The 26,854-nt window shown below is 33.7% G+C and overlaps 5 protein-coding genes across 6 annotated transcripts; 4 read left to right on the forward strand and 1 right to left on the reverse strand.

Moving 5' to 3' along the window:
- The first annotated feature begins 5,328 nt into the window (after positions 1–5,328).
- Positions 5,329–6,355, forward strand: LOC112757949 (uncharacterized). Its single transcript, XM_025806489.2, has 2 exons — positions 5,329–5,674; positions 5,845–6,355. The coding sequence occupies exons 1-2, from the start codon at positions 5,569–5,571 to the stop codon at positions 6,186–6,188; spliced, it is 450 nt and encodes a 149-aa protein (XP_025662274.1). The 5' UTR covers positions 5,329–5,568; the 3' UTR covers positions 6,189–6,355.
- A 757-nt stretch (positions 6,356–7,112) lies between these two features.
- LOC112757948 (protein FATTY ACID EXPORT 1, chloroplastic) lies at positions 7,113–9,630 on the reverse strand. Its single transcript, XM_025806488.3, has 6 exons — positions 9,333–9,630; positions 8,436–8,634; positions 8,028–8,195; positions 7,830–7,876; positions 7,690–7,730; positions 7,113–7,542 (listed from the first exon to the last, which is right to left on the reverse strand). Exons 1-6 carry the CDS (start codon positions 9,474–9,476, stop codon positions 7,452–7,454), a joined length of 690 nt encoding a protein of 229 aa, XP_025662273.1. The 5' UTR covers positions 9,477–9,630; the 3' UTR covers positions 7,113–7,451.
- An 829-nt stretch (positions 9,631–10,459) lies between these two features.
- On the forward strand, positions 10,460–12,584 carry LOC140179695 (protein MAIN-LIKE 1-like). The gene is made up of 2 exons (XM_072219285.1): positions 10,460–10,583; positions 11,726–12,584. Exons 1-2 carry the CDS (start codon positions 10,506–10,508, stop codon positions 12,224–12,226), a joined length of 579 nt encoding a protein of 192 aa, XP_072075386.1. The 5' UTR covers positions 10,460–10,505; the 3' UTR covers positions 12,227–12,584.
- Positions 12,585–18,146: 5,562 nt separating this feature from the next.
- Positions 18,147–21,760, forward strand: LOC112756517 (DNA repair protein recA homolog 2, mitochondrial). Of its 2 annotated transcripts, none has more exons than XM_025805136.2 (8): positions 18,147–18,366; positions 19,002–19,062; positions 19,285–19,508; positions 19,770–19,857; positions 20,115–20,287; positions 20,478–20,624; positions 20,728–20,862; positions 21,108–21,760. In XM_025805136.2, the coding sequence occupies exons 1-8, from the start codon at positions 18,298–18,300 to the stop codon at positions 21,384–21,386; spliced, it is 1,176 nt and encodes a 391-aa protein (XP_025660921.1). In that variant the 5' UTR covers positions 18,147–18,297; the 3' UTR covers positions 21,387–21,760. The 2 variants fall into 2 exon arrangements, with proteins under 2 accessions (XP_025660921.1, XP_025660922.1); XM_025805137.2 differs by having other exon boundaries at positions 18,149–18,366; positions 19,002–19,096.
- Positions 21,761–23,172: 1,412 nt separating this feature from the next.
- Positions 23,173–26,139, forward strand: LOC112758709 (glucan endo-1,3-beta-glucosidase). The gene is made up of 3 exons (XM_025807430.2): positions 23,173–23,654; positions 24,765–25,248; positions 25,470–26,139. Exons 1-3 carry the CDS (start codon positions 23,558–23,560, stop codon positions 25,939–25,941), a joined length of 1,053 nt encoding a protein of 350 aa, XP_025663215.1. The 5' UTR covers positions 23,173–23,557; the 3' UTR covers positions 25,942–26,139.
- Positions 26,140–26,854: the final 715 nt, after the last annotated feature.

Genomic DNA, 26,854 nt, shown 5'->3' on the forward strand with positions numbered 1-26,854 from the left:
TGAAGAAAGGTACAATCATAAAAAAATAGTGATACTTCCTCAAGCCCGATATGAATGGACGCACTTGCGTCTGCAGGATTTTAAATCCATAAATGAATATAATTCTGCAATGTTTCAAATCACCTCACGAATGAAATTATGTGGAGAAAAGATAACTGATCATGATATGTTGGAGAAAACTTTCTCAACCTTCCATGCCTCGAATGTGCTCCTGCAGCAGCAGACCAGTAGTATCGAGAAAAAGGGTTTAAAAAATATTTTGAGTTAATTTCTTGCCTTCTTGTTGCTGAACGCAACAATGAGGTGCTCTTAAAGAATCACGAAGCGCGTCCAGTTGGCGCCGCCCCATTTCCTGAAGTAAATGTGGTAAATCATTACCCCAGAAGAGGTAGATGGCAAGGTTTTAGTAACAAGAAAAATTATGGAAGGAAAATGAATTATGTTCAAAAGAGAGGATCTCACCAGAAGTGGGATAAAGAAAGAAATTCTGGGCAAGATAAATCAACAGAGGATAAGTGTTTCCGTTGTGGTGGAAAGGGCCATTAGTCACGTACCTGTCGTATCCCAAGGCACCTAGTTGATCTTTATCAAGCATCTTTGAAAAAAGAAGACAAAGGAAAGGAAACGAATTTTGTTTCAAATGATGCTAAATATTCCACTACTCATTATGATGTGTCAGATTTTTTTGAGGATCTTGAAGGAAATATTGGTCATTTGATTAATGATGGAATAGTTTAATATGTGAGATTGTTAAGTATCCATGTAAATAAATAATATAAAGAACTTATTGTTAAGTTTTATTTTATATTTAAGTTTTAAATATGATGTATATAAATAATGAAATATTAATGTTTATGAATTTTGAAATCATTAAATGTGTTAAGTTTTAAAATAAAATTTTAGTATATGACATTATTTTTATGAACAGTGTTTCTTAGAAAAATAATTCTAATCAAGTATTCAATTTAACTCTGCATACTACTCATTTCATTATTATTTATCTTTGAAGAAAATGGCAAGGATATGTAATGAAGATGTATGCCTTGCGGATAGTGCAAGTTCGCACACCATTCTCAAAAGTGATATATATTTTACCCATCTTGTACCAAAAGAAGAATATGTTAATACTATTATTGGCTCATGCAATGTGATAGAAGGATCCTGAAGAGCTATAATTTTGTTTCTCGAAGGAACAAAATTCATAATAAATAATGTACTATTATCTACTAAGTCTCTGAAGAACTTATTGAGTTTCAAAGATATTCGCCGAAATGGATATCATGTTGAGACAATGAATGAGGAAAATCATGAGTATTTATGTATCACAACTCATGATTCAAATAAGAAAGTTATATTAGAAAAATTACCCTCACTTTCATCTGGGTTATATTATACCAAGATTAGTGCAATTGAATCACATGCCATTGTAAACTAGAAGTTTACTAACTCAAATGAATTCATAACTTGGCACAACTGATTGGGTCATCCGGGAACAACCATGATGCGGAGAATTATTGAAAACTCTCATGGACATTCATTAAAGAATCAGAAGATTCTTAAATCTAGTGAATTTTGTTGTGCTGCATGTTCTCAAGGGAAGTTAATTTTAAGGCTATCATCAGTAAAGATTGGATTTGAGTCCCCTGAATTCCTAGAAAGGATTCAAGGTGATATATGTGGACCTATTCATCCACCATGTGGATCTTTTAGATATTTTATGGTCCTGATAGATGCATCTTCGAGATGGTCACATGTGTGCTTATTGTCTTCTCGCAACCTAGCATTTGCGAGATTACTGGCTCAAATTATTCGATTAAAAGTACAATTTCCAGAAAATCCAATCAAAACAATTCGTCTTGATAATGCTGGTGAATTTACTTCCCAAGCTTTTGATGCTTATTGTATGGCTAATGGAATAAGTGTTGAACATCCAATAGCTCATGTTCACACATAAAATGGGTTAGTAGAGTCACTTATTAAACGCCTCCAATTAATTGTTAGACCCTTACTTATGAGAACAAATCTCCAACTTCGGTTTAGGGGCATGCTATTTTACATACCGCAGCACTTATTCGTTTGAGGCCAACGAGTTACCATCAGTTCTCTCCTATGCAATTAGCTTTTAGCCAGCAGCCAAATATTTTTCATTTAAGAATATTTGGGTGTGCGATATATGTTCCCATTGCACCACCTAATCACACCAAAATGAGACCCTAAAGAAGTTTGGGATATATGTTGGATATGATTCTCCCTCTATAGTGAGGTATCTTGAGATACAAACTGGAGATGTATTTAAAGCCCGGTTTACGGATTGTCATTTTGATGAATCAAAATTTTTAACATTAGGGGGAGAGATTAAGCTTACTAAAAAGGAACTTAATTGGAATGCATCATCCTTGATGCATTTAGATCCTCGATCAAGACAATGTGAACTAGAAGTTCAAAAGATTATACATTTGCAAAGAATAGCAAATGAATTGCCTGATGCATTTTCTGATATAAAGAGGATAACCAAATCTTATATACCAGCGAAAAATGCCTTAATTTAAATTGATATTCCAGTTGGACAAATTGCCACCAAAGCAAATACACGCCAGAAGCGTGGCAGGCCTGTCGGTTCCAAAGACAAAAATCCTCGAAAAAGAAAAGAGGTAAATATTATTCCTATTAAAAAAAGACATAGTAAAGACACCTGCAGTTGTCCAAAATTTTGATATAGCTTTAACACCAGAAGACGTTCAGGTACCTGAAAATTGTGAAAATGACGAGATCTCGATAAATTATGTCTTTACAGGAGAGAAATGGGACCGAAATAAGACAATTGTCAATGAAATATTTGCATATAATGTGGCATTAAATATCATGCATGAAAGTAAGGATCTTGAGCCAAGATCAGTCGAAGAATATCGACAAAGAAGTGATTGGCTAAAATGGGAAGACGCCATGAAGGCTGAATTAGACTCACTTGCAAAACGTAAAGTCTTTGGACCTGTAGTCCGTACACCAGAAGATGTAAAACCTGTTGGATACAAGTGGGTATTTGTGAGAAAACGAAATGAGAAAAATGAAGTTGTGCGCTACAAAGCTCGACTTGTGGCACAAGGTTTTTCACAAAGGCCCGGTATGGATTATGAAGAAACGTATTTCCTTGTAGTGGATGCGATAACATTGCGTTATTTGGTCAATTTATCTGCATATCATAAACTGCATATGCATTTAATGGATGTGGTAACAGCCTACTTATACGGCTCATTAGATCGGGATATCTATATGAAAGTCCCTGAAGGACTAAAGATATCTAAACCATCCAATGAATATTCACAGGGATTATACTCAGTTAAATTGCAAAGATCTTTATATGGTTTGAAGCAATTTGGACGAATGTGGTATAATCGTCTTACTGAGTATCTGGCCAAAAACGGATATAAGAATGATGATATCTGTTCATGTTTTTCATAAAGAAATATGCATCTGGATTCATTATAATTGCTATGTACGTTGATGATTTAAATATCATTGGAACTCCTGAAGATATTCCAACAATTATAAAAATTCTAAAAGAAGAGTTTGAGATGAAAGATCTTGGAAAGACTAAATTTTGTCTCGACCTGCAGATCGAGCATGTAAAAAATGGGATCTTTATTCATCGAACAACATACTATAGAGAAGATCTTGAAAAGATTTTATATGGATAAGTCACATTCCTTGAGTACCCCAATGATCGTAAGATCTTTGGATGTGGAAAAGGATCAGTTCCGTCCTAAAGAAGAAAATGAAGATATCCTTGGTCCTGAAGTACCATATCTTAGTGCCATTGGAGCGCTAATGTATCTTGCTAATAATACACGGCCCGATATATCATTTGCTGTGAATTTACTAGCAAGATATAGTTCCTCTCCAACCAGAAGACATTGGAGTGGAGTTAAACAAATCTTTCGATATCTTCATGGAACAGTTGATATGGGATTGTTTTATCCCTATGGATCCAAGTCACAATTAGTTGGCTATGCAGATGCTGGATACTTGTCTGATCCACATAAAGGGAGATCTCAAACAGGATATCTGTTTACATATGGTGGTACAGCTATATCATGGAGGTCCACAAAACAGACGATAGCAGCAACCTCCTCTAATCATGCTGAAATACTCGCGATACATGAAGCTAGTCGCGAGTATTTTTGACTCAGGAGTTTGATCCAATATATTCGGTCATCATGTGAACTGATTGACCATAAGATAGCTCCAACTGTCTTGTTTGAAGATAATATAGTATGTATTGCTCAACTTAAAGGCGGATATATCAAAGGTGATAGAACAAAGCATATTTCTCCCAAATTCTTCTTCACTCGTGATCTTCAAAATCAAGGGACTATTGATGTCCAACAGATCCGCTCAAGTGACAATCTGGCAGATTTATTTACAAAGTCACTCCCAAAATCCTCCTTTAAAAGATTGGTATATCAGATTGGGATGTGCCAATTTTGAGACATTAAATGATGTCGACAAGAGGGGGAGACTGTACTCTTTTTTTCTTGGTCAGATTTTTTTCCCATTGGGTTTTTCTTGACAAGGTTTTTAATGAGGCAGTCCCCATCACAAAGGATATTGTACTCTTTTTCCTTCACTAAGGTTTTTTCCCATTGAGTTTTTTTTAGTAAGGTTTTAATGAGACAATAATCCTAAATGGGCATCTAAAGGGAGTGTTGTGATAAGAATGAAATGAATGCCCATTTATCAATTGGACGGCTGAGTTTTTCAAAGCTTAACTTCTCAATACAAATTGAGAATTAATGAAGGTTGAATGTTTGAATTTTGTATGTATAAATAGAGGGCATATCCTCACATAACATACACACAGCAATAATAAAAGTAATAGCAATCAATAACAATATTTTCTCTCTCTCTTTTATACTCTTCTCTCTCTTTTACATATGATACTACTTATATATATATTAGTGAACATTAATACTAAAATTTTACATATGATAATACTTATATATATACAAATTACTTCTATTATATCAAGATAATTATATTAGTGAACATTAATACTAAAGTTTTATATTTATATTTCTCTATCTTATATTTATGTATTCCTTATTTATTTATTTCACAACAAATTTGTTATTATCAATCATAGTTACTTTTAGTGGAACTATTTAAAATCTAGGAAAAACAATTATTTGTATTCATAAATTTTGTGAATATTAATAAAAAATACTCATAAAAAAATTGGCATTGTATCCATCAAAAATGGTTTCATACGACCAAAATATTCAAACCCTAAATTTTTATTGACTTTTTAATACATTTTCAAATTAGCCCCACCTTTATCTTCAACTCCACCTCTATTTCCTCTCTTCTTTCCTAAATCTCCTATTTCCTAACACCTCCGCCGATACCTTCATCAAATCTTGCAGCCCAAACACCCCTTCTCTGATTGTTCACCGTTACAAGGTCTCCCATTCCCCTTCTCCTCCCCCGCGGTCCTCCTCTGCTCAAATCCCCTCTTGTTTTCCATGGAAATACGGCAAATTCGAGCTGAGATTGGTGTTGTTTCCAGAGTTAATGAAAATTCTTTTCGTGCTCTTAATAATCACCATGAAGGAAGAAGGGCCAATCGTGGAGAAGGGAGTTGGAGACGAGCGACCCCGTAGTTCAGATGAAGTCCTTGGTATTCTTACAGTTGTTTATGCATATTTTTTGCTTCCTATTAGTTGAACATGTTGACAAGTTGAGACCTACGTACATTTTTCATTTTTTATTACTGTTGCATATCTCTTTTGGTCTCATGGCCTGCTTAAAAAATGAAGATTTTGTTGACTCACATGTTTCCTCTTCAAGCCAAGTGCAATCATGCGAGAGGAGAGGCAACGGCCGTGCTGGGACCATCGTTAAAATTGAAGAAGGCGATTATGCCGAGAGAACAAATCACGGTAGTGGAGTCGTGCGATACGCTTTTTGCATCGACTTCGAGAGTTTCGGAGAACGTGATGAGGTTTTTGGAAGGGGATGGCGGTTGCGGAAGCATGAGCCGTGGTGATGAGGCAGGGCCTTCAATGACAGCGTTCAATTTAACAATAATATCATCTCCGGGAGGTTTGTGTAGCAACAAGAAGCCGTTTCGAAGGGCAACAGTAGAGGATTGGAAGCCAAAAGGGTGGGCAACAGAGTATTGGGAGTGTTAGATGTAGAAGAGGGTAGAGTTTCATAGGTGGTAGGGATATTTGGATGGTAATTGTTGTGAAAGTTTGGGATTTGGAAAGAAGTGGTGGTGAAGTTGAGGTTGAAGATAAAAGGTAGGGATAATTTGAGAATTTCAATAAAAAGTCAACAAAAAAATAGAATTTAGATACTTTTGGCATTCAGAACCCATCTTTGATAGGTACAACGTCAGTTTCCTTTTTTTATGAGTACTTTTGTCAACGTTCGTAAAATTCATAAATACAAATAGTTGTTTTTCCTAAAATCAATCACGTAGAACAAATGTTAAGCATTTTGAAACGTATAATAGGTACGCTAAATTAGCATGGTTATAACTTATAAGAGCTTACAAAACCATTCTGAGGCAATTGGACCAAGTGTTTAATTACAAACACACGAAATACATATCAGTTTGATACTTGAAAAATTAGGTTGATATTGTTGCTTCAAACCTTCATGTTCCATGCATCTTTTTGGTATTGGCTCGCATTTTGGAATTCTTCTAATCCTAGGGATATGCATTTTATTTTAGTTGGTTGATTGCATTAACTGTAAAACCAGTTTGATTCTGTTATTTGATCGTGTCTATCAAACACTTTTGGACATGTGGTATGTCATTGGAATGTTGTGCTTTGTTATAGACTTGCATTTTTTGTGGAATTGTGGTTGATTTACTTTGTATATTAAGAAATTTTGAGTATCCTTTCTAAAAGCTCAGGTGTTATTCAGCATTCCTTTCCATTAAAAATGCAGCATCTTAGCATACAAGACAGCAAATTAGATAGCACATGTACTTCATCATCCTAGTGTGTGACCAATGGGAATCAAATCCTCACTCACATGACCTAGTCATGTTTAAATTTTCAAGCATTCATTAAGAATGTTATACCATATATGAGACAAGAGAATCATATAAATGGGTTGTAATCATGTAACATGTTGGCTGAATTTTCACTACTGTTTAATCCATTTCCTATCTCGGGTCCAAATTTCATGCTAGATGCATATGTAACTTGGTATCTATGTTGAGTATAAATTGCAGATAGGTTTTTAGTTCATCAAATTTCATTTTTTGATATAGAATCCAATAAGTGCCTTGGAATTCAAAGCAATAATCGAATTGGCACCTCTTTGCTGATCTACTTTCATAAGTGACTTAATCAAACTAGCTTACAACCTTACTTCAATTTGCAGCAAACAACCATATGTCCCACGTCACATAGGGTAACACAACCTTCATTACCTCATCATGCAACGCTGGCAGATGGCTTCAGTTTCTTAGGTGGTGGGTTTCCTCCAGTGATAAGCACATACAAATAAAAACAGAGCATTGCAGAACTGAAAACAAAAATTGCATGCATGCATAAATAGTCTAAACAAAATAGGCATAATTTCGCAAGTCGCAACGAAGAGGCTAAAAGGAAAATTAGCAGTTTCACAGACAAAAGTGACAATTAATAGATAAGAAGCCACAGCTTGAGGTACCTTAAAATAGCACTGAAGCCAGTTGGAAATATTTTCTTTGCCTGCATCAAGAAAAGGGAAAATAAGTTTACTATGGAAAAATAGGCACAAGATAAGAGCTGATTTTGTCAAAATTGAATTTGTCAAAATAAGTTTACTACCAATGAGTAGCTCTGAAAGTTCTTCCACATAAGGATTCCTGCCAATGCTGCAAAATAAGGAAGCAACATGTCAAGAGATGAACTAAAAATTATCTAATTGATAATTGGACATCACCAAGCTGCACGATCTTAAGTTTCTTTTCTTTTATTTCCAAGAGCAATGAATAATGATGTCTTGAAAATGACGAAGTCCTATACCTGCTTGTGCTAGAATAAACGGTAAACTTGATTTTCCTTTCCTCCAGACCTTCAAGCTGAAGGTGCTGAGGAATAGTAAAACACCGCCAAAGAGCACACCACTGGTGAGTGTTGCGGTGCTCCGTGAAAAAAGGAATCCAATAATCCCTGCAGTTAGAATAAATCCACCTAAAACAAAAGACAAAGATAAAAATATTACATATTTGCATTTAAACAATAAACTACATTTGATGTAATAGATGTTACACTCATAAGTTCATCAACAAAAATCTAATAAGTGGTACCCACCGATAACTAGTTGGGCTAAAGTGCAATTAAGCAAAAGTTGTATCCACCACCACCACAAAAGCAAACATAGTTTAACAATAAAGTCACCAAACAAGCGAAATATTAAACAATGAAACTTACCAAAGGGAATGCCTAAACAAAAATCGTGAATTTTCGCAGTGCCTTTCTGTTGACTGATGCCTTCCATTGCTGCCTCTTCAGAGCTTATCTTTTCAGCATCATGGTTTTCTTTTGCATCAGCTGCATAACTTAGTGTAGTTTTGGTATCAGAATCGGAAGTATCTGTGCCATGCCTCTCCAGACTCATAACAATTGATAACTATATGAGATATGCTTGCTGTTTTAGTATCAATACCAAACAATTGCTCTAGCATTTTTCATTTAGCAAAAAGTACATTACTTATGCAATGCAAGCATGTTTCTAAGTTATAACTTGCTATAAAAGTCGAGCACCATCCCCCACAATCTCAAAGGAAAGGAGTGGCATATTCAATTCAAGCATATAAATTCACTATGATTTCCACTAAGTTCAGCTAAACAATACCTATAAGCAAAGTGCAAAGACCAGAGCTCGAATATAATCAAACAAATCGTAAGGAAGTAGTTCCATTAGGAAGGAACATCTTCAACACTAAATATAGTGATGAACTAATCCATGAACCCTCCAAACGTAAAAAGGTGAATTCTCCATTTAATCAGACAAAAATGGCAATTATTTAATTGCTACTTAAGGAGAATCGATTAAAATATTATATATTCTTGACGCAAGAATTCAGCTAGGCAAGCTATGATTTCGGGAAGCCTTCCTTTAGATCTGAGTAACTTGATTTGAATCTATGGACATTACTGACAAAGAACAAAATGCACAAAATCTAAAGACATTTGCATGCAATTCGAGCTAAACTCTGAAACTCAGCTAGCTATCTATCTCCTTTAAAAAGAAAAAACCTAAGAATTTGAAATTGATAGATGTTGAATAGAGTTAGAGAAGGTGTTGAAGATTAGAGAGAGTGAGACCTTGGAGCGGACGGAAGGATATGGAAGGTGGGATCGCCGGAGCAGTTGGAGGGTGCGGGTGTGGTGAGAGTGAAGGGCGGCGGAGCAAGAGAGCTGAGGGTGAATGTGAGAGACAGTAGCAGCCATAGCCGTAGCTGACGTCATCTGATCCCGGCCACCGCAACAGTTGATTGGAATTGAATTGGGGAAATCACACACACAACACAAGAATGGGTTTCGATCTCTCAAACTTGTCTCGGTCAATGTTTCTTTCCACCACCGACCATCTTCTCTAATAAGGAATTTGGTCACTCACGCTGTCACGCAATCTCATTTTACTAAACCTTTTTTTTCTTTCTCCTTTTTTTTTTTTTAATGATAAAGTATACTTTTTGTCTTTAAAGTTTGGCAAAAGTTTTAAAATTATCCCAACATTTTATTTTGTTTTAATTTTATCCCAAAATTTTTCGATTTATATCAAATATACCCTCGACAGCTAAATTTTCAAAAAAAATTAAGACCAATCTAATAATAATGCATGAAAATTATGCTTGATTTGCTTGTATTGAGGGTTGTTCTTATGAAATTGTTGTTGAATTAGTCTTAAATTTTTTGAAAAATTAGCCGTCAATGGTATATTTGATGCAAATCGAAAATTTTTGGGACAAAATTGAAACAAAATAAAACTTACGGGTATTTTTAAAACTTTTGTCAAACTTTAAGGACAAAAAATATAATTTACCCTTTTTTTTTAATATTTCTAACAAAATGTAAAATAAAATATAAAGAAGAGTGGTGCACGTTTACCCGCTAATTAATTTTCATATGGAGGTCACGTTGGGGCAACACAGCGTTATGGGAAGGCTGTGTGCTTTACCTGCAATGTGGGATCAGTCCAGACTCCATAACAAAATCGGACCGTGCGTGTTGGGGGTCCCTAATCGGATGGTCCGTCTTGCACACACAACACAGAGGGTCCGAGTTGTGAAGGCCCTTCCACGCGTGGCAGCTCCGTTGCTCCCTAAGACGGTGCCCCCTCAACCAGCATTAAAACTTTTACTTCCTACACCTACCTCCGAAACTTCCTCAAACCATCGTTTTCAATTATCTCCACCCACCCAACAGCTACATTCTTCCTTCTTCTTCATCCTTTAACAATACACACACAACTCTTTCATAAAAAAATAGATCCAGATGCCGAAGAAGAAAAAATATAAAGATGTTAATCGTCCTGAGTATCACATTGTAAATTATCTCAACTATGATGATTATGTAAGTGTATTTATTAATTTTTTTTTAATATTTTAAAATCAGTATTAATGATGTTAGAAAGTTAATTATAGTTATTGTTTGAGGTAGTTTAGGAGATATATAAGAACTTCAGTATTATTATTATTGTTAATGTTATCATCATTATTATTTTTATTATTTAAAATTATAATTACAGTTGTTAGACTTTTAGTTATAGTTAGTTGTTGTTGCGGCATGCGTGGTGTAGTTAGCGTTTTAGCGTAGCTTAGCATGTATTATTATTATTATTATTATTATTATTATTATTATTATTATTATTATTATTTAAAAATTTACTGATTATTAGTAGTAATTTAATTAAGATTGTTGTTGTTAGTAGTTTAACTTAAGAGGGTGACATTATTATTATTATTATTATTATTATTATTATTATTATTATTATTATTATTATTATTTAGAAATAAATATACTGAATATATCTAGAAATTTAATTAAAATTGTTGATATTATTATTATCTAATAATAATAATAATTATTATTATTATTATTATTATTATTATTATTATATGTAAGGAGAATATTTTAATCAATCATAATATTTGAGTTAAAGCAATTATAGATTAACCAAAAATAATATATGTATAGAAATTTTTGTAATAATTGTAGAAATTATAATTAATTATTTAACGTTCATAATTAATTTTAGAAGTTATAACAGTATAAGTGATATAAATTTTTGGTAACAGTAAATAAAAAAAGATTTAGGGTGGCGATTAATGTAGAAGATTTTTTATTAACAATTAGAGTTTGTAAAATATAATACAATTTGTTAGCTTTCGGATAAGGTAATCAATTAAATTTAGGAGTTAAAATATTATTAGTTAGTAAATTGGATTTGGTCAAATTATTTGTCTTAATTAAATTCAGTAACTATGTATGTGGTGTGATTTAATTTAATGTTTGTTTGTGGAGTTACTGGTGATAAATGATTAATAATGATAGGTAATTAGTTGATAAGTTAGGGTGCAATGACTACATTTGGTAATTAACAAAAAATTTAGCATGATTTTATTTAATTAGTTGCTCTGGTTAGAAAATTATGATTTTTTTGTAGTAGTATTTGTAATTGTTAATAATTTGACTAGTACTTTATGTTTTTGTAGAGTTCACGGATGTTGACATGTGATCATCCTGTGCCCCCGGATCGGTATGATGATAGAGTGGAGGCGCATCTACGATTTACTGGTTTTTATCATGCGTCCCAGATTGGAATAGTCCAATGTCAGAAGGCGCTGGTGAATGCTTTAGTCGAAAGGTGGCATCCAGATACACATACATTCCACCTTCCTGTTGGTGAATGTGCTGTGACGCTGGAGGATGTGGCCTTAATTTTCGGTCTTCCGACGGACGGTCTTCCAGTCACAGGGATGACTATTAGTAGTTTTGAAGCTTTAGAGGCGGAGTGTCTGCATCAGTTTTGGGTTGCACCAAGAAAGTCAGACTGTAGGGGGAGCTGCATAAAACTGACATGGTTACTGAGAAAGAAGTGCCACGCATCAGATGTCTCTCCTTCCACAATAGCAAATGCAATTGGGACGATGTTGTTGTTGCCATCCTGTGAAACTGCCACTAACAGACAACACTTATACTTTCCGTACAAGTGAGTCCCATCCACCTACACAATTGGCTTACAATGCCTGAATGTTCTAATGCAGGGGTAATAACTCCAAAAGACTCGATGCAATACCCGAATATCCCTGACCAAGTCATCGCCTTGATATGCAGGCATAGTCTCAAAATGGACGACAGCTGATGGCTCCTTATGACACATGGCCTCAAACCATATAGGCAATGCTTCATACGATACTTCCCAACCTCCAAATATTTTTTCTACTGCCTTTTGCTTAGCCAACCATGCTTTCCGATAACTGACGGTGTAGTTGAACTTCGATTGCACGTCTGCAATAACTGATTTTACCTTTAATGAGGGGTCAGCCTCAACCAATGGTTTTATTGCTTCTGCAATTGTGTTTGAATCGAGCTTGGAATGATCCTGAGAAATGGTAGATCTGATACAAGTGTGACTACCATTATACCTCCGTACCACCCAACAATGCTTCCTGCTGATCATGCTAACCCTGATAAGCCAATCACACCCAGACCCATACTGTGTACACTTCGCATAAAATGTCAACGGCTCCGACTCATACACCTGGTAGTCTACACTTCTTCGAATGCTATACTCTTTCAGCACCCTAATAACAGATTCTCTGGAACTGAATTCCATCCCGACGGCAAATTCGCCATCTGTGACAATAGGAATTTCTAGCGGGACGACAACCATATAAAAAAAATTATTACACGGATATTTAATAACCAAATTTAAAGGTACATCAACATTCACTGCATCAATTATGATATACATGAACTTTATATTAGCTTTTATCTCATTCTAAACAAAATAAAAATCTAAACACGTAATTACCTAAATAATTAACTACATACTAATTTATATTTAACTAAAACAATAACTAATTAAATAAAACTATTATCTTAAACTTACCTAAATAATAACAAATACATACCTACACTCATATATTCCGAAAATTCTGGAACATGCATGGCCTCTAAATCCAACACTCGCATGAAAGATGGCTCCTCAAACGGCACTTCGTTCACGAGTGCATTTGCCACGTCTGTCACATCTGGGGCCACAGTGCCATCACCTTGCTCTTCATCCCCGTCTGGACCGACAACTTCGTAATTGCTTTCAAACTCTTCTTCACTGTCACTATTATAATCTTCTCGTACAATATTCCGGTCGGCCTCAGATTGTTCGAATTCAATGTACAACTCGATGAACGAGATTCGGGCACGACTTTCAAAATACATTGAAAACATCTCTTGCAAACTCGCTTCGTCCGTTACATATTTGGATTCAAATTGGACGAATCCACCAAACACCGGTATGGGATATCTGTATAAAATGCAAGATATTTTTCTCGACATCTCAGAATCAATCTTCTCACAGATCACACCTTTGAGCTCTTCAAATGAGATTGTGAAGGGAATAACAACATCTAATGGATTTTCACAAATAAATTTCACCCCTTCAGAAGTTTGTAACAAAATCTGACCAAAGTAATACACTTTTAAAAGAACTCTATCATCCATCTCTCTCACTTACCTAAATAAGAACAGAAACTTCAAAACCAAAATTTTTTACTTCATTTTACTGAAACTAAGAAAGACACAGGTAGAAGAGAGGAGAAGAAGTGGTCGAGCAAGAAGAAGAACCAGATCTGAAATCTTCTTCACGACACACACCCTTTTATACACACACACACACATATATATATATATATGCACCCATAACTCGGACCCAACGGTTACTTGATTCTGATTCAAAAAACTATAACACTCAAATCGGACCATGCGACTTCTTTTAGAAATTTTTAATCAAATTTTAAACAAACACCCAACTCGGACCATGCGATTAGTGGCTTCTGATTCAAAAAAAAAATCTATGATACCCTAATCGGACCATGAGACTTGTCAAAGGAATTTTAAACAATTTTTTAACACTCACAATACGGAGGGTCCGATTAGGGTGTTGCTGCGTTTTCAAATTTCCTCTCCATTCAAATCGGACCATCCGATTTTGTCACCATATTTTCATTGCAAATTAATCGCACGGTCCGAGTTCTCCAACCTGCTACTGAATAAAAAGCTGCCCCACACAATAGTTTAGCTCCCATGTGTCCCATAACCATGCGCAACACAACCCTCATCTCCATAACTAAAAAAATGACCCCACGTTTACCACTATGTAATGGCATTTTCATATTAAAAAAGTAAAAACCTATAAATCCTTTTTATTAAAAAGATGATTTATTCATTTATTTTAGTTAGCGTAAAAATTTTAATTTTAGATAAAAATATATAAATAAAATAAGTTTAATTTTGATGTTTATATTATTTTATATAATTATTTAATTACAAAATATTAATACTAAATTTTTATGCAATAAAATGTAATATTCGAAAAAATCAAACCAATCTGACCCCTTCCCTTATTTGAGAAACGTGGACCGCTTCGGTAATTGTTTTTTTAAACCGCCCACTCCAAACAATGTCGTTTGACGTTTTAATTTTCTTTTTTAGGAAAAAAACCCTTAGCTATACGAAAGTCTTTGACCACCCGTAGTTCTCACTCACACTCTCTAGTCTCTAAAACATCATCAACGTATGCTCGCTGCCATCGCCACACCTCTCGATCCTCCGTATTGTATGCTCGTGTTTAGTCGCTCTCCTTCGTCTGAACTCGACTGCTCGCGCCTCTCTCATCTCCGCATTCGAGCGGTGCTTCCTGCTTGTGTCATTGTCACGCCTCTCGAGCCTCTCTCCCTCCTTGCGTGCTTGCTGCTGGTGCTCCTGCTCTCTATCCCTCATATTCTGTTATTTCTCCGCATTATAAACATAAGGAAAAGAGCTGCCGCAATGCTGCCAGCTTCTTCACGTCACATTCTAACTCCTTCTCTTGCATACTCTGCTCATTGGAAGACCACCAAAAGTGACTTTAATTTTTCTTGTTTACTTTTTTTATTTTTAATTTGTTGTTCATAAAAAAATGTGAATCCGTTAATTTAATTTCCAGTTCTATTATATATCTAAATTTTTTTGCAATCAAGTCTAATAAAATTAGTTTAAATTTAACAAAAATTAGTTTTATTTTTGAGAGCACTACAATTCCCAGCGATAATGCATCCTTTTTTTTTCGCATTCTTTCTTTTTCTTAGCGCTTCTTCTTTTTCTCTGCATGTAGTTGCTGCATTTTTTCTTTTCTTTTTCTCTTCATCTTTCTAGTAATTTTTTGCAGTATTATATATATCTTTTTTTTATTGTTTGATTTTTTTTTTTGTTAAGAGGGTAAAATAAGAATAGTTACGAGAATGTGAGACAAGAAAAGAAGAAGATGATAATGATAACGAAGAAGAAGGAGATGAGGAGTTTTGAATTATTCAAAATTTATTAGAAATAACATTAAATTTTTTTAACAATAACACCAAATTTTGTTAATTTTGATACTGAAATTTAACTACAAAACACAGTCTTTAATGCTGCATTTTTTTTTATGACGATGATGATGAAGAAGAATATGAGAAGTTTTGAATTGTTATTCTTACTTTTTTTAGAAGTATTGTTTCTCATATTTGACTTAAATAAATATATATTAGAGTAAAGTATCATTTTTGTCCCCAACGTTTGGAGTAAGTCCTATTTGTATCCCTAACGTTTAAATCGTCCTATTTGTATCCTTAATGTTTATAAAAGTGATTCAATGTTATCCTACTATCAATTATACTAACAAATCAGATTATATTTTTCAATTATTCTCATTTGGATGTATTCATTATCAATTAGGTCTCACTTGGATGTGTTCAATCTTAATATTATACCTACTATTTGTATTTAGATTCAATTTATGTCCCTAGAAAAGTGAATTATGTAAATGTTGTAGGAATTAGTTTCAACATTTGATGAGCTATTTTTCAGAGTAGATCATTGATTCTATCCCAGACATTTGTATTCTAACTTCAAGAAGAGATTTTTAAAACTCAAACTAAAGCGCTCATGATGTATAATTGACGGCAGGATAACATTGAATCACTTTTACAAATGTTAGGAATACAAATAGGACGATTTAAACGTTAGGGACACAAATAGGATTTACCCCAAACGTTGGGGACAAAAACGATACTTTACTCTATATATTACAATCTTATTTAATTGAATGAATGTAAAAAATAAATTGTATACTAAAAGATCACAAGATAGTACCGAAATTACTTGAATGAATATTTTTGTACTATATTGCAATCTTAGTTAGTTGATGTTCTATTCTTGCTAAGTAGTCATGATGATCAAGATAACAAAGAATAAGAGGAAGAAGAGGAGTAGTTTTGAATTGTTATTTTTACTCTTTTTTTTTTGTCAGGATTGTTTCTCATATTAGACTTGAATGAATATGTATTATAATTTTATTTAATTGAATTAATGTAAAAAATAAATTGCATATTAAATTATCACAAGATAACACAAAAATTACTTGAATAAACATGTTTGTACCATATTAGAATCTTATTTAGTTGAATGAGTGTACATTCACACTTATTGGATTGAATTCTTACCAGAAAAAAAAATAGAATTTCTTAATTTTGACATTGAAATTTCTTATTTTTGATCTTGAAATATTACTACAAAACACAGAAATTTCTTTTTTTAATGTTTTTTTTTGTTTCTTATTCTTTTTTTTTTTCGTTGCTCTTACTGCTTTTAGGAACATTACTTCTCAATTAGACTTGAATGCATACTTATTGGATTGAAATCTTACATGTGCAAAAATTTGAAAGAGAATGAAGGAGAAAACACTGTAATTTACGTATAAGAAGAAAACGGCAACGACAACAATAACGATATGATGATGATGGAGGAGGAGGAAAAGGAATGAGGAGAATAAATTCAAATAAGAAAGGAAGGAAGAGGAGGTGGTGACGATGATGATGATAACGAAAGTGAAAGATGAAAAAAAAGAGGAGAATAAAAAGAGACAGTAGAGTAGCAATGACAATAACGATGATGATGAAGATGATAGAGGAGGAGGAAATTAAAAGAGGAGAATACATTCAAATGAAAAAAAAAAAGGAGGAGAAAGAAGAGGTGGTGGTTGCGATGACTACGACAATAATAAAAGGGATAGATAAGGAAAAAAAGAGAATAAAAGAGGTAATAAAAGCAGTAATGTATGAGAAAAAATGCGTGAACGAAAAACACATTATAGTAACTTAGTTGGAGATGATTAGATAAATAATTTAGATATAAAATTTTTCTGTTTAATTTTTAATGTGTTTAAAATGATTTAATTAAAAATAATTAGTTAATTGTGTGTGTTTATGAGTTCTGATGTCTTATAATACTTTGTATGTAATGTAATTGATTAATAGTTTAATTATGAATTTATGATGAGACTTAGATTTATTAAATAAAAAACTTATTAATTACTAATTTAATTATCCTGCTGATTGCTCATTTGCTAATTTTAAATTAAAAAAATATTTGAAGATTTACTTTGTGATTATGATATTATGATTATGCTAATAGAAATAATAGAGATGCATCTTATTTTTAATTTTAATTTTGAGATCCTAAAATTACTATTATTAGAATTGATTATTAATTGTTAATAGACGGTTAAAATTGATTGTTAATTGTTAATAAATTCTGAGTAATTGTTAGAATTAATTATTAACTGTCTAATTAATTATTATTATTATGTTAAATTAAAATATTATTGTAATATTAATTAATAATATTTTGATTTTTATAATAATTATTTTAAAAATTAAGACTGTATTATTATTGTTAAAATGTTAAAAAACATATATATTTTAAAATTTAATTTTTAATTATTTTATATTTTTATTTAAGTTAAATATTCGGGTTTAATTAGTAATTACCGATTAAACCAGTAAATATGACGGATTCGATCACCGGTATAAATAAAAAAGGAGGAAGAGGGCATCTCCGAAACTAAAATTGGGAGGGAAAGATGCGCGGCGCAACTCAACTGAAAAGCAACATCAGTCGCAAGTCACAACCATCAACGCCACGACGGTGATGTTGCTGTTGTCTTGTGGAGTCGCTAACTCGCTTTGAGCTTCTTGTTTCTTCAACAATGGCATTTCTAACTCGCCTCCATTCCTTCGCAAGGCCCTTCTCCTCTCTCCTCTCCACCTCGCGCCAGGTCTCTCTCTCTCTCTCTCTCTCTAACACAGAACTACTGAAACTTCCTAGAAAGGTAGTACTGTTAGGTTCCTAGGGTTGCCAAACCTATCTCCTACTTGCAATAGCTACTATTGAAGGTTGTAGTTCATTAATCTACTATTTTTAACGATTTATATCAAATTAGGGGCAGATCTTGTAATTTTAATTTCATAATTTTGTTAACTTTAGTTCGGTTGGATTGAAGGTTGAACTTTTAGTTTAGTTTCTGAGTTTGAGCAGGTATGCATGAAGGTATAAATTATTATCATTATAGTCAACGTTTATGTATAGTTCCTTTGGTAGTGATATATGTTTTTTAAGGGCATTGAAATTACCTCAAAATGTGATCATTATAGTCCATTAGTCTAACTAAATGAACCAATTAGTGCATATTGAACAGGAAATGTGGCCTCTTTTTCATCTTATTTTATGAAAAGTAAGAGCATTTCAGGAATTGATTCTGATCAAGCAACACACATGAAATACTTGTCTCAGGAAAGTGCTAGCAGAGGTTTCGTAGTTTGTCATGTAGATATGTGTTTGGTTGCCATTTCATGTAAATCATAGCTGTTCATTTTCATCTTATTTTATGACAAGTTATCACTTTTTCCCCAGAGTGGAGGTAGAGCAATAATGACCAAGATGGACATGAACATGTGCTCGCTTTCTCCAGCTGGTATTGGTTCCTGTGTCTCTTAATGCTCCCATGTGTATGTTTTGTCATCAATTCCTGCTGGCCTTCTTTTGTGATCATTATTCTCTTTCGTTTTGTGTATGATTTATATATGTATCTGTATTCAAGTATGTTCGCCTTTTTTGCTGTTGTTTTAAATACTAGCTGCTTATATTTAAAAATAATCGTGAGTAATGTGTTAATTATTTTGGAAACGTTTCATAGTTTCAACTGAAGCCTCAGATTTAGAATTTGAAGTGATCCATGATGATGTCAAAGCAACAGAAAAAGATGATGCACTTCGCTTGGCTGTCTCACAGCTTGCTAATGAGTTTAGTGAGGAATCAATGTTATCTTTGCAGAAGTTTTTCGGTGTGCGCCGCGCTCAAGTGATATCTACAGGCTCCTTGAAGCTTGACATAGCTCTTGGAATGGGAGGATTGCCAAAGGTGACACTAGTACAGCCACTATTTAGACATAGCCACAAAGATAGGAATTTGTATAATGTTTTGCAGTTTGATGGTTGTTGACACACGTCAAATGCTCTGATGTTCCCTTCTTTTGCTTTCATGTTAGTCATATAGCTTTAGCATCTCACTGAGCTAGTTCGTTTTCTGTGTTAGCAAGCTCATATTCTGAGAACTCCACCTCTGGCATCCTATTATATATTCATGAGGTTTCCTAATTTCTATTACGTTTTAACACGTTAGGGTAGGATTGTTGAAATTTATGGACGAGAAGCAGCTGGCAAGACAACACTTGCACTTCAAGTTATTAAAGAAGCTCAAAAGCATGGAGGTGTGTACAAAAATTGGTGATAGATGATATTTTGACAAAGAAGTTCTTCATGTGTTTGAGTTCAAAATATGAATACACTTTATTAGAGTTGAAATATAAAGGTGTTTGAGTTCCTTATGAATATTGGTGTCATTAGTAAGTGATTATGGGCAATCAATAATAAATAATTAGTAAGTGATTATAGGCAATCAATAATAAATAAATAATTCTTGGAGCACACTGGAGAAAATGATTTTCTCTGTATATTCTGTTGGCAGGATATTGTGCATATCTTGATGTAGAGAATGCATTGGACGCTTCACTTGTGGAATCAATAGGTGTGAATACCGAAAAACTTCTTGTCTCGCATCCAGACTGTGCTGAAAATGTGTTGAGCATGGTTGATACATTAACGAAAAGTCGAGCTGTAGATGTGATTGTGGTTGATAGTGTAAGTATATATGTTTCGTTGTTTGCATCCATTCATAACTAGTGAGGATTTGGTAGAGCAAAAATTTGTCTCATACTAAATTTGTCCACAATCAAACCTTCATCCAAGTATTTGTCTAGCTTTTGATCATTTCCTCTTTGGTTCTGTTTCTTATATGATTATAACTTATACGATGACTTTATTGTCCCAGGTTGCTGCCCTTCTACCCAAGCGTGAACTTGATCAGTTAGGTGTTAGCACCAAACTAGATTTACAACCCCGACTGATGACCCAAGCACTGCGGAAAATTCAGTATTCATTATCACATTCACAAACTCTTATCATTTTTGTTAATCAGGTTGAAACCATACTACTTGATCAATTTCAAACCTTACTATTTGAATTTCTTTTTGTAATATATTTACGATTCACTGGCTTTATCATTCCATCTTCGGACACAGATTAGATTTAGTCCAAAATCAGCTAAGGGATGTGGACCTGCAGAAGAGGTAACTTGTGGTGGAAATGCTTTGAGATTCTATGCTGCTGTTCGATTGAGACTTTCGAGAATGGGATTGATCAAAACTGATGATAAGGTAATTTCTACTTGAATGTACTGTTAGTTAGGGTTATGACATATGACAGACGGGGTATAATAAATTATTTAATCTCCTGATGAAAACTTTACAACCCCGCCACCTTTATTTTATGATTTGTATTATTATATTACTTGTTTAATGCCATTTAGTAAAATTTAGAAATAAATTTCACCTTTTCTTCCCAAGAACCTTTCTCTTATTGTTTAATTCTTTTGCTCTCCCTTGTGTCATCGGTACTTTAGGTGGAGGGTCTTCGGGTCTGTGTGCAAGTGGCGAAAAATAAGCTAGCACCAGCAGCACTCAAAAAGGCCGAACTAGGCATCAAGTTTGGAGGAGGCTTTTGCCACGAAGCAGAGGTCTTAGATTTGGCTTGTGAACATGGAATGATTGTCAAAGACGAGGAAAGCTACCTTATAGAAGGAAATACTTTCGATACTAGAAAAGCGGCCGAAGTGTATTTGGCAGAGGATGACAGGGTCTTTGACAAGTTGGTAATGGACTTGAGAAGGCTATATTTTTGAAAATTCAGGCAGACATTCAAAGATGGCACTTACCATAAACTTGTTCAGTCAGAATTTAGAAGGCCTAAACTCTTTCCATGTTGTGTTTGCATACTGTATACTCATGCGATTGAACTTCGAAAAAGTCAAGTATTGCCTTGAATGAGCATCACCCATCTAGCAGAGGAGTATAAGGCAATTTAAGTTGCAGGAATTTTCAGATGCAAGTATTGATCCCTTTACATCTAACATGTAGCAAAATTTGATATCTATTGTTGTATTCATTTGTTAGCAAAACATGATAAGCTGCACTGTAAATTATGAAGTGTGTCTTTTCCTTGTACCAAATTCTCAGTGGATCCAACCAAAAGAATCATAAAGGTTGATTCTTGGAATCTTGTGGGTGTATTTCATGAATCTGTTTTTCTCTTTTTCCCTGTCATTGAGGGCTTTTTAACTGTTTAGATTCGACCTAAGGATCCGGGAATAGATTTTATAACTAGCACTCTTGCAGTGAAAAATAAATACATAGTTAAAATAAAAAGTTATTGGTGTTAATTTAAGTAAAATTATATCATTCTTATGGTGTTTTAGGTTTCAGAAAAGATTTAGCAAGACATTGTACATGCACATCTATCGTTTTTCCTAACAAAGACCTACAAATTAAGTCTAGAAAAATGAAAAAGAAAAGAACAAGATAACTTCATAACTTTCTTTGAATGAAAATGGTAGGCCAGTTTAGTACGAATTCCACTACCTTATAAGAAAACAACTGTGGATCTATTGCTTCTGGAAAAGATGGAAATATCTAGCTCCATTTAGTTCTTGATTTGATAATGCAATGTAAATTGGAATTATTGCAAGTGGTTCTTGAATATAATAATAATAATGTTACCCCACTTCTTGTGGAATAATAACAAATATTTTTGGTTCGGTATAAGTGACTCTTGACTTTAGAAACCCAATACGATAACAATACTACTACTGTATTTCCAATAGAACATGAATTTGGATAATGATATCCTTAATACTATGTGCTATGAAAGTGAATGTTTACTTTCATGAATAGCAGCACAAAAATCAAGTCTAATTCGCCATCAAAAGGAAACCTTCTCTATCTTCCCATGATCACTCTATTAACCAATTTTATACAATAGTATATGAAAAATAAGAGATAAACAATTAAGAAAATACATCTTATAATAAAAGATAAACAATTTAAATAAAAAATATTGAAAGAAAATCTTATAATATAAAAGCAAAGAAAGACACTCTAATCCAGCCAAGGGACTTGTGCCATTAAATGAAACCAAATATTAATGAAAAATGAAAATGCAAATGAAGCCAATTTTAGCATTACGCCACCCATTTTCTATGTCCATGTTTCTTTCTTGTTACTTGTTAGAGAATACTGCCTTACCATTATAGGCAGATTAAATGAATCAAAAACATCTTCCTACAAGTGGACACTCATATGTATGTGCAACGAATTAATTCATACAAAATTTCATTTATTTTTATTGGAAAAAATTTCATTTATTTTTAGTGAACGTACAGTTTTTATTATTAAATATAATAATTTAATTTTAATGCATCGTCATAATATAAACAAATTTTATACGTATATATCATTACATAAATAATTATTAAAAAAACGAATATAATTAAACAAGTGACAAGACATTAAAATTAAACTTTAAATATAATATAAATTTTATATAAGAATAATCATTTAATAATAAAAAATATGTACAAGTGGTGGAAATGGAAGAAATTATTAGCTATTAGCTAGAATGTGAGTACCATCCAAAAGGAAAGAGTGGGTGAGTTTCTCATGTGCAGAAGATGATAAATTAATTTAAGAGCTAGCAAGCAAGACAACCTGTAAGATGTCATTTCAATGGTGAAGAGAGTTTTAATTTTCTTCTTCTTCATCAAGTGGGTGTTTGGTGGTGTTCTCTTGACTTAGCTTGTAGACTTGTAGTCATTGACTTGGTGGAATATATTGTAGCTAAGAACTATTCATCTTTAATTTCTATGAACAATTACAAAGGCTTTAATTTGTTAGTTGTTTTTTATTGTGTTATGTTATGTCTATATAAACCAACTACTTTGGATCCTCAATGCAATTACAATATATCCTTGATCTTCTTAGCTTCCTTACTTCAACCATTTTTCTTTTTCTCTTTTAAATGGCTCAGTCCTTTTCAACTGTGAAATGTTCTTCCATGCCTTCTACCATTCTCTGCTCATTATTAGTGCTACTAATTGCTGGCACGGCCACAACAGGTTGCTCCATTATTTCTTAATTAATAAGTCTCGTATTTATTTATATATAGAAACTCAGGTACAGTAGACTTCATGTGAAGTTGATTTCTGAGAGCCGTTAGATGATTTGACTAAATTTTTATTTAACGACTCTCACATATCAACTTCACATGAAATTGACTGCACCTGAGTTTTCACCTCTATATATATATGTCATCCTCAATATCTTACAGGAATGTGAATGTTGTTGTTGTTTGGTAATAATATATGTAATTATGTATTGGTCCTTATCTAACAATAAGATGTGACCTATCTAACAATAGAATTGAATTTACTAGTATATATATATAAGAAAAGTTCGTTGAAAATAATATTTAAGTTTTTTTCTTTCACTTTTTCTTTTCAAATATATGACCATATATAACTTCATTATTTTTTATGATCAAGTTTGTATATGAATTGCCAATGAGTAATAGCTCAAATGACATAATCTCTCCATACTCAATTAAGAGGTTGCGGGTTTGAGTTTCATATCTCTGGTAAAAAAAAAAAAGTTTGTATATGAATTCCATTCCACATATGAGATATATAGCTAGACATACGAGAAATAGAAGTAGATAATAATTTTCAGTCTTTTAAATATTGAGAATGTTTTCTCTGTCGTCTCTATTTCTATAATCAAATAAATTTCTATATATCTACCATGATAAGTACTATATTAACATGTCTTCATTAGAATACTTATGAATATAATAACTTAAAATTAATTTAATATATTTCAATAAATTACATACTAATCTACATTTTATTTATTATTTTCATGAAAGACATAGTCACTATTAAATTTTAAAAGATAAAAATTCACATACAATTATCTTTATTTATATTTTATAATTGAGAATGATTAGATAATAATTTAATTAAATTTGTCAAATCATCTAATAATTATTAACTATTAATTTTATGAAAACAAACTGTTATAGTTGAGTTTCTACTTTTTTTTAAAAGCATATTAAAAACTAAAATACAGTTAATTTCATATGAAATTAATAGTGGTTGAACCACAATTTAATCAAACTTCTTATCATGTTGAATACTCATAAATTGAGGAGTGTGATGTTATGTTTGCAGAAGCAACAGGTGTATGCTATGGAAACATGGGAAGCAACTTGCCATCGGCACAAGAAGTGGTTGCACTCTACAAACAATATAACATTCCAAGGATGCGAATCTACGGTCCAGACCAGAATGTTCTGGAAGCCCTTCGCGGCTCCAACATCGAGCTCTTCATGGACATTCCAAAGGAAACTCTAGCACCCTTAGCAGCCACCCAAGACAACGCCAACAAATGGGTCCAGCAATACGTAAGAAACTATGGTAATGTGAGGTTCAGATACATCTCCGTTGGAAACGAAGTCAAACCAAGTGAAACTTATGCGCAGTATGTGGTGCCCGCCATGAACAACATCCAGAATGCTCTAAATGCTGCTGGACTTGGTAACCAGATCAAGGTTTCCACCACCATTGAGACCGGTGCTTTAGGACAATCCTACCCTCCATCGCAGGGTTCCTTTAATGGTGATTACAGAGCCGCATATCTTGATGGTGTCATAAGGTTATTCATTTCTACTTCAATTCTATCTATTTCTCTCTCGCATATGCTTATTTTTTTTTTGGTGACTTCGCATATGCTTATTTAATTACGACTAATATTTCTGTATTAATTTTATGTGAAATTGATAGTTGAGCGTGAATTTCATGTGAAGTTAATAGATTAAATGATTTGATAAATTTAAATAAATTATCATTTAATAATTTTTTGTTATTAATGTGTAGGTTCTTGGTGAATAATCGATCACCGTTGCTTGTGAATGTGTACCCTTACTTTAGCTACTTCTTCAACCAAAGAGACATTCGTCTAGACTACGCGCTTTTCACCGCTCCTTCTGCTTTGGTCACCGATGGCTCCCTACATTACCAGAACCTCTTTGATGCAATCGTCGACGCCACGTATTCCGCGTTGGAGAAAGCCGGCGGAGGCTCCCTGGAGATAGTTGTGGCGGAAACTGGATGGCCCTCCGACGGCGGTGTGGCCACTTCACTGGACAACGCAAGGACTTATAACACCAAGTTGGTTGAGCATGTGAAGCTTGGGACTCCAAAGAGGCCTGGCAGACCCATTGAGACCTATGTTTTTGCCATGTTTGATGAGAATAATAAGAACCAGTCACCGCCATATACTTATGAGAAATTTTGGGGGCTCTTCCTGCCAAATAAACAGCCTAAGTACCCTATTAATCTCAATTAGTAATGGAACTTATATATACATTTAGTAATAAATAAGATCCAGAATAATGAGTGGTTAACTGAAAGCCATGAGATGATAATTTAGTCAAACTATATCAACTTCACTTGAAGTTAACACTTGAGTTTCTGTAATAAGATTCATGATTTCAGAAAAAGTAATATCATATACTCCATGATAATAAAAATGTTTTGCATGTAAGCATTGTTTGTTGTTAATGATAATAATTATAAAGGGAATGCTAGGGGAACAATGATTTTGTTGAACAATATGAACAATGGACCCTAAAAACTAGTTCAATTAGCTTATATTAACACAGTTTATCTTATATATCCCCTTCCCAGAATCCTAATTTTAATCCTCTTAATTATTAACATCGTAATCATCCCACATTTCCACCTACTCCCCCCCCCTTTTTGACCAGCTCGTAAAAACTTTTTTCTTTCCCTCAATTCAAACTCCATTCAGGAACTAGTACCCTTCCCCTATCCCATTTGAAACGGCATTGAGAAACTCGGACCAATTCATATCCGGTGCTTCTTCTCTGCTCCTTCCCGTCGTCCATTCTACCCATCGCCGAATCGACCATCCCCGGGAGGCCTCCATTGTGAAGAAGAGCAGCAGCAGGCTAATCCCCGAGTCGGCGTCGTGTGGAAGTCGGCCAGCCGCCACCCACGTTGTCTGTTAACGGCCATCTCCGGAGGTTGAAGTCACTGCATGTTCGCGCCGCTTGGAGTCTTCCTCGGGCAACACCAAAGCAACCGTGGGGTGTGTTTACATGCCGCTATTGAAGGTCAGTTCCCGATAGTCGTTCCTTCGTGTTATGGGTTGCATAGATGTTCACAGTAATTTTCATGTTATGAGTTGCATAGAAGGGTTTTGCTGCTTGTAAGATTTGGTGGGCCTGTTTGAGTTT

The sequence above is a fragment of the Arachis hypogaea genome, chromosome 16, assembly GCF_003086295.3.
Source record: "Arachis hypogaea cultivar Tifrunner chromosome 16, arahy.Tifrunner.gnm2.J5K5, whole genome shotgun sequence".
NCBI classification, from domain to species: Eukaryota; Viridiplantae; Streptophyta; class Magnoliopsida; order Fabales; family Fabaceae; genus Arachis; species Arachis hypogaea.

Excerpts from the sequence above, each read along its gene's own strand:
- LOC112757949 (XM_025806489.2), top strand. The coding sequence starts at position 5,569 with ATGAAAATTCTTTTCGTGCTCTTAATAATCACCATGAAGGAAGAAGGG. Across the intron at positions 5,675-5,844 it reads TAGTTCAGATGAAGTCCTTG|CCAAGTGCAATCATGCGAGA; the intron begins GTATTCTTACAG and ends TTCCTCTTCAAG.
- LOC112757948 (XM_025806488.3), bottom strand. The coding sequence starts at position 9,476 with ATGACGTCAGCTACGGCTATGGCTGCTACTGTCTCTCACATTCACCCT. Across the intron at positions 8,196-8,435 it reads TTGTTTAGGCATTCCCTTTG|GTGGATTTATTCTAACTGCA; the intron begins GTAAGTTTCATT and ends CTTTTGTTTTAG. Across the intron at positions 7,731-7,829 it reads ACTTTCAGAGCTACTCATTG|GCAAAGAAAATATTTCCAAC; the intron begins GTAGTAAACTTA and ends TTCTTGATGCAG.
- LOC140179695 (XM_072219285.1), top strand. The coding sequence starts at position 10,506 with ATGCCGAAGAAGAAAAAATATAAAGATGTTAATCGTCCTGAGTATCAC. Across the intron at positions 10,584-11,725 it reads ATCTCAACTATGATGATTAT|AGTTCACGGATGTTGACATG; the intron begins GTAAGTGTATTT and ends ATGTTTTTGTAG.
- LOC112756517 (XM_025805136.2), top strand. The coding sequence starts at position 18,298 with ATGGCATTTCTAACTCGCCTCCATTCCTTCGCAAGGCCCTTCTCCTCT. Across the intron at positions 20,288-20,477 it reads ATGTGATTGTGGTTGATAGT|GTTGCTGCCCTTCTACCCAA; the intron begins GTAAGTATATAT and ends TTATTGTCCCAG. Across the intron at positions 20,625-20,727 it reads TTATCATTTTTGTTAATCAG|ATTAGATTTAGTCCAAAATC; the intron begins GTTGAAACCATA and ends CTTCGGACACAG.
- LOC112758709 (XM_025807430.2), top strand. The coding sequence starts at position 23,558 with ATGGCTCAGTCCTTTTCAACTGTGAAATGTTCTTCCATGCCTTCTACC. Across the intron at positions 23,655-24,764 it reads TGCTGGCACGGCCACAACAG|AAGCAACAGGTGTATGCTAT; the intron begins GTTGCTCCATTA and ends TTATGTTTGCAG. Across the intron at positions 25,249-25,469 it reads TATCTTGATGGTGTCATAAG|GTTCTTGGTGAATAATCGAT; the intron begins GTTATTCATTTC and ends ATTAATGTGTAG.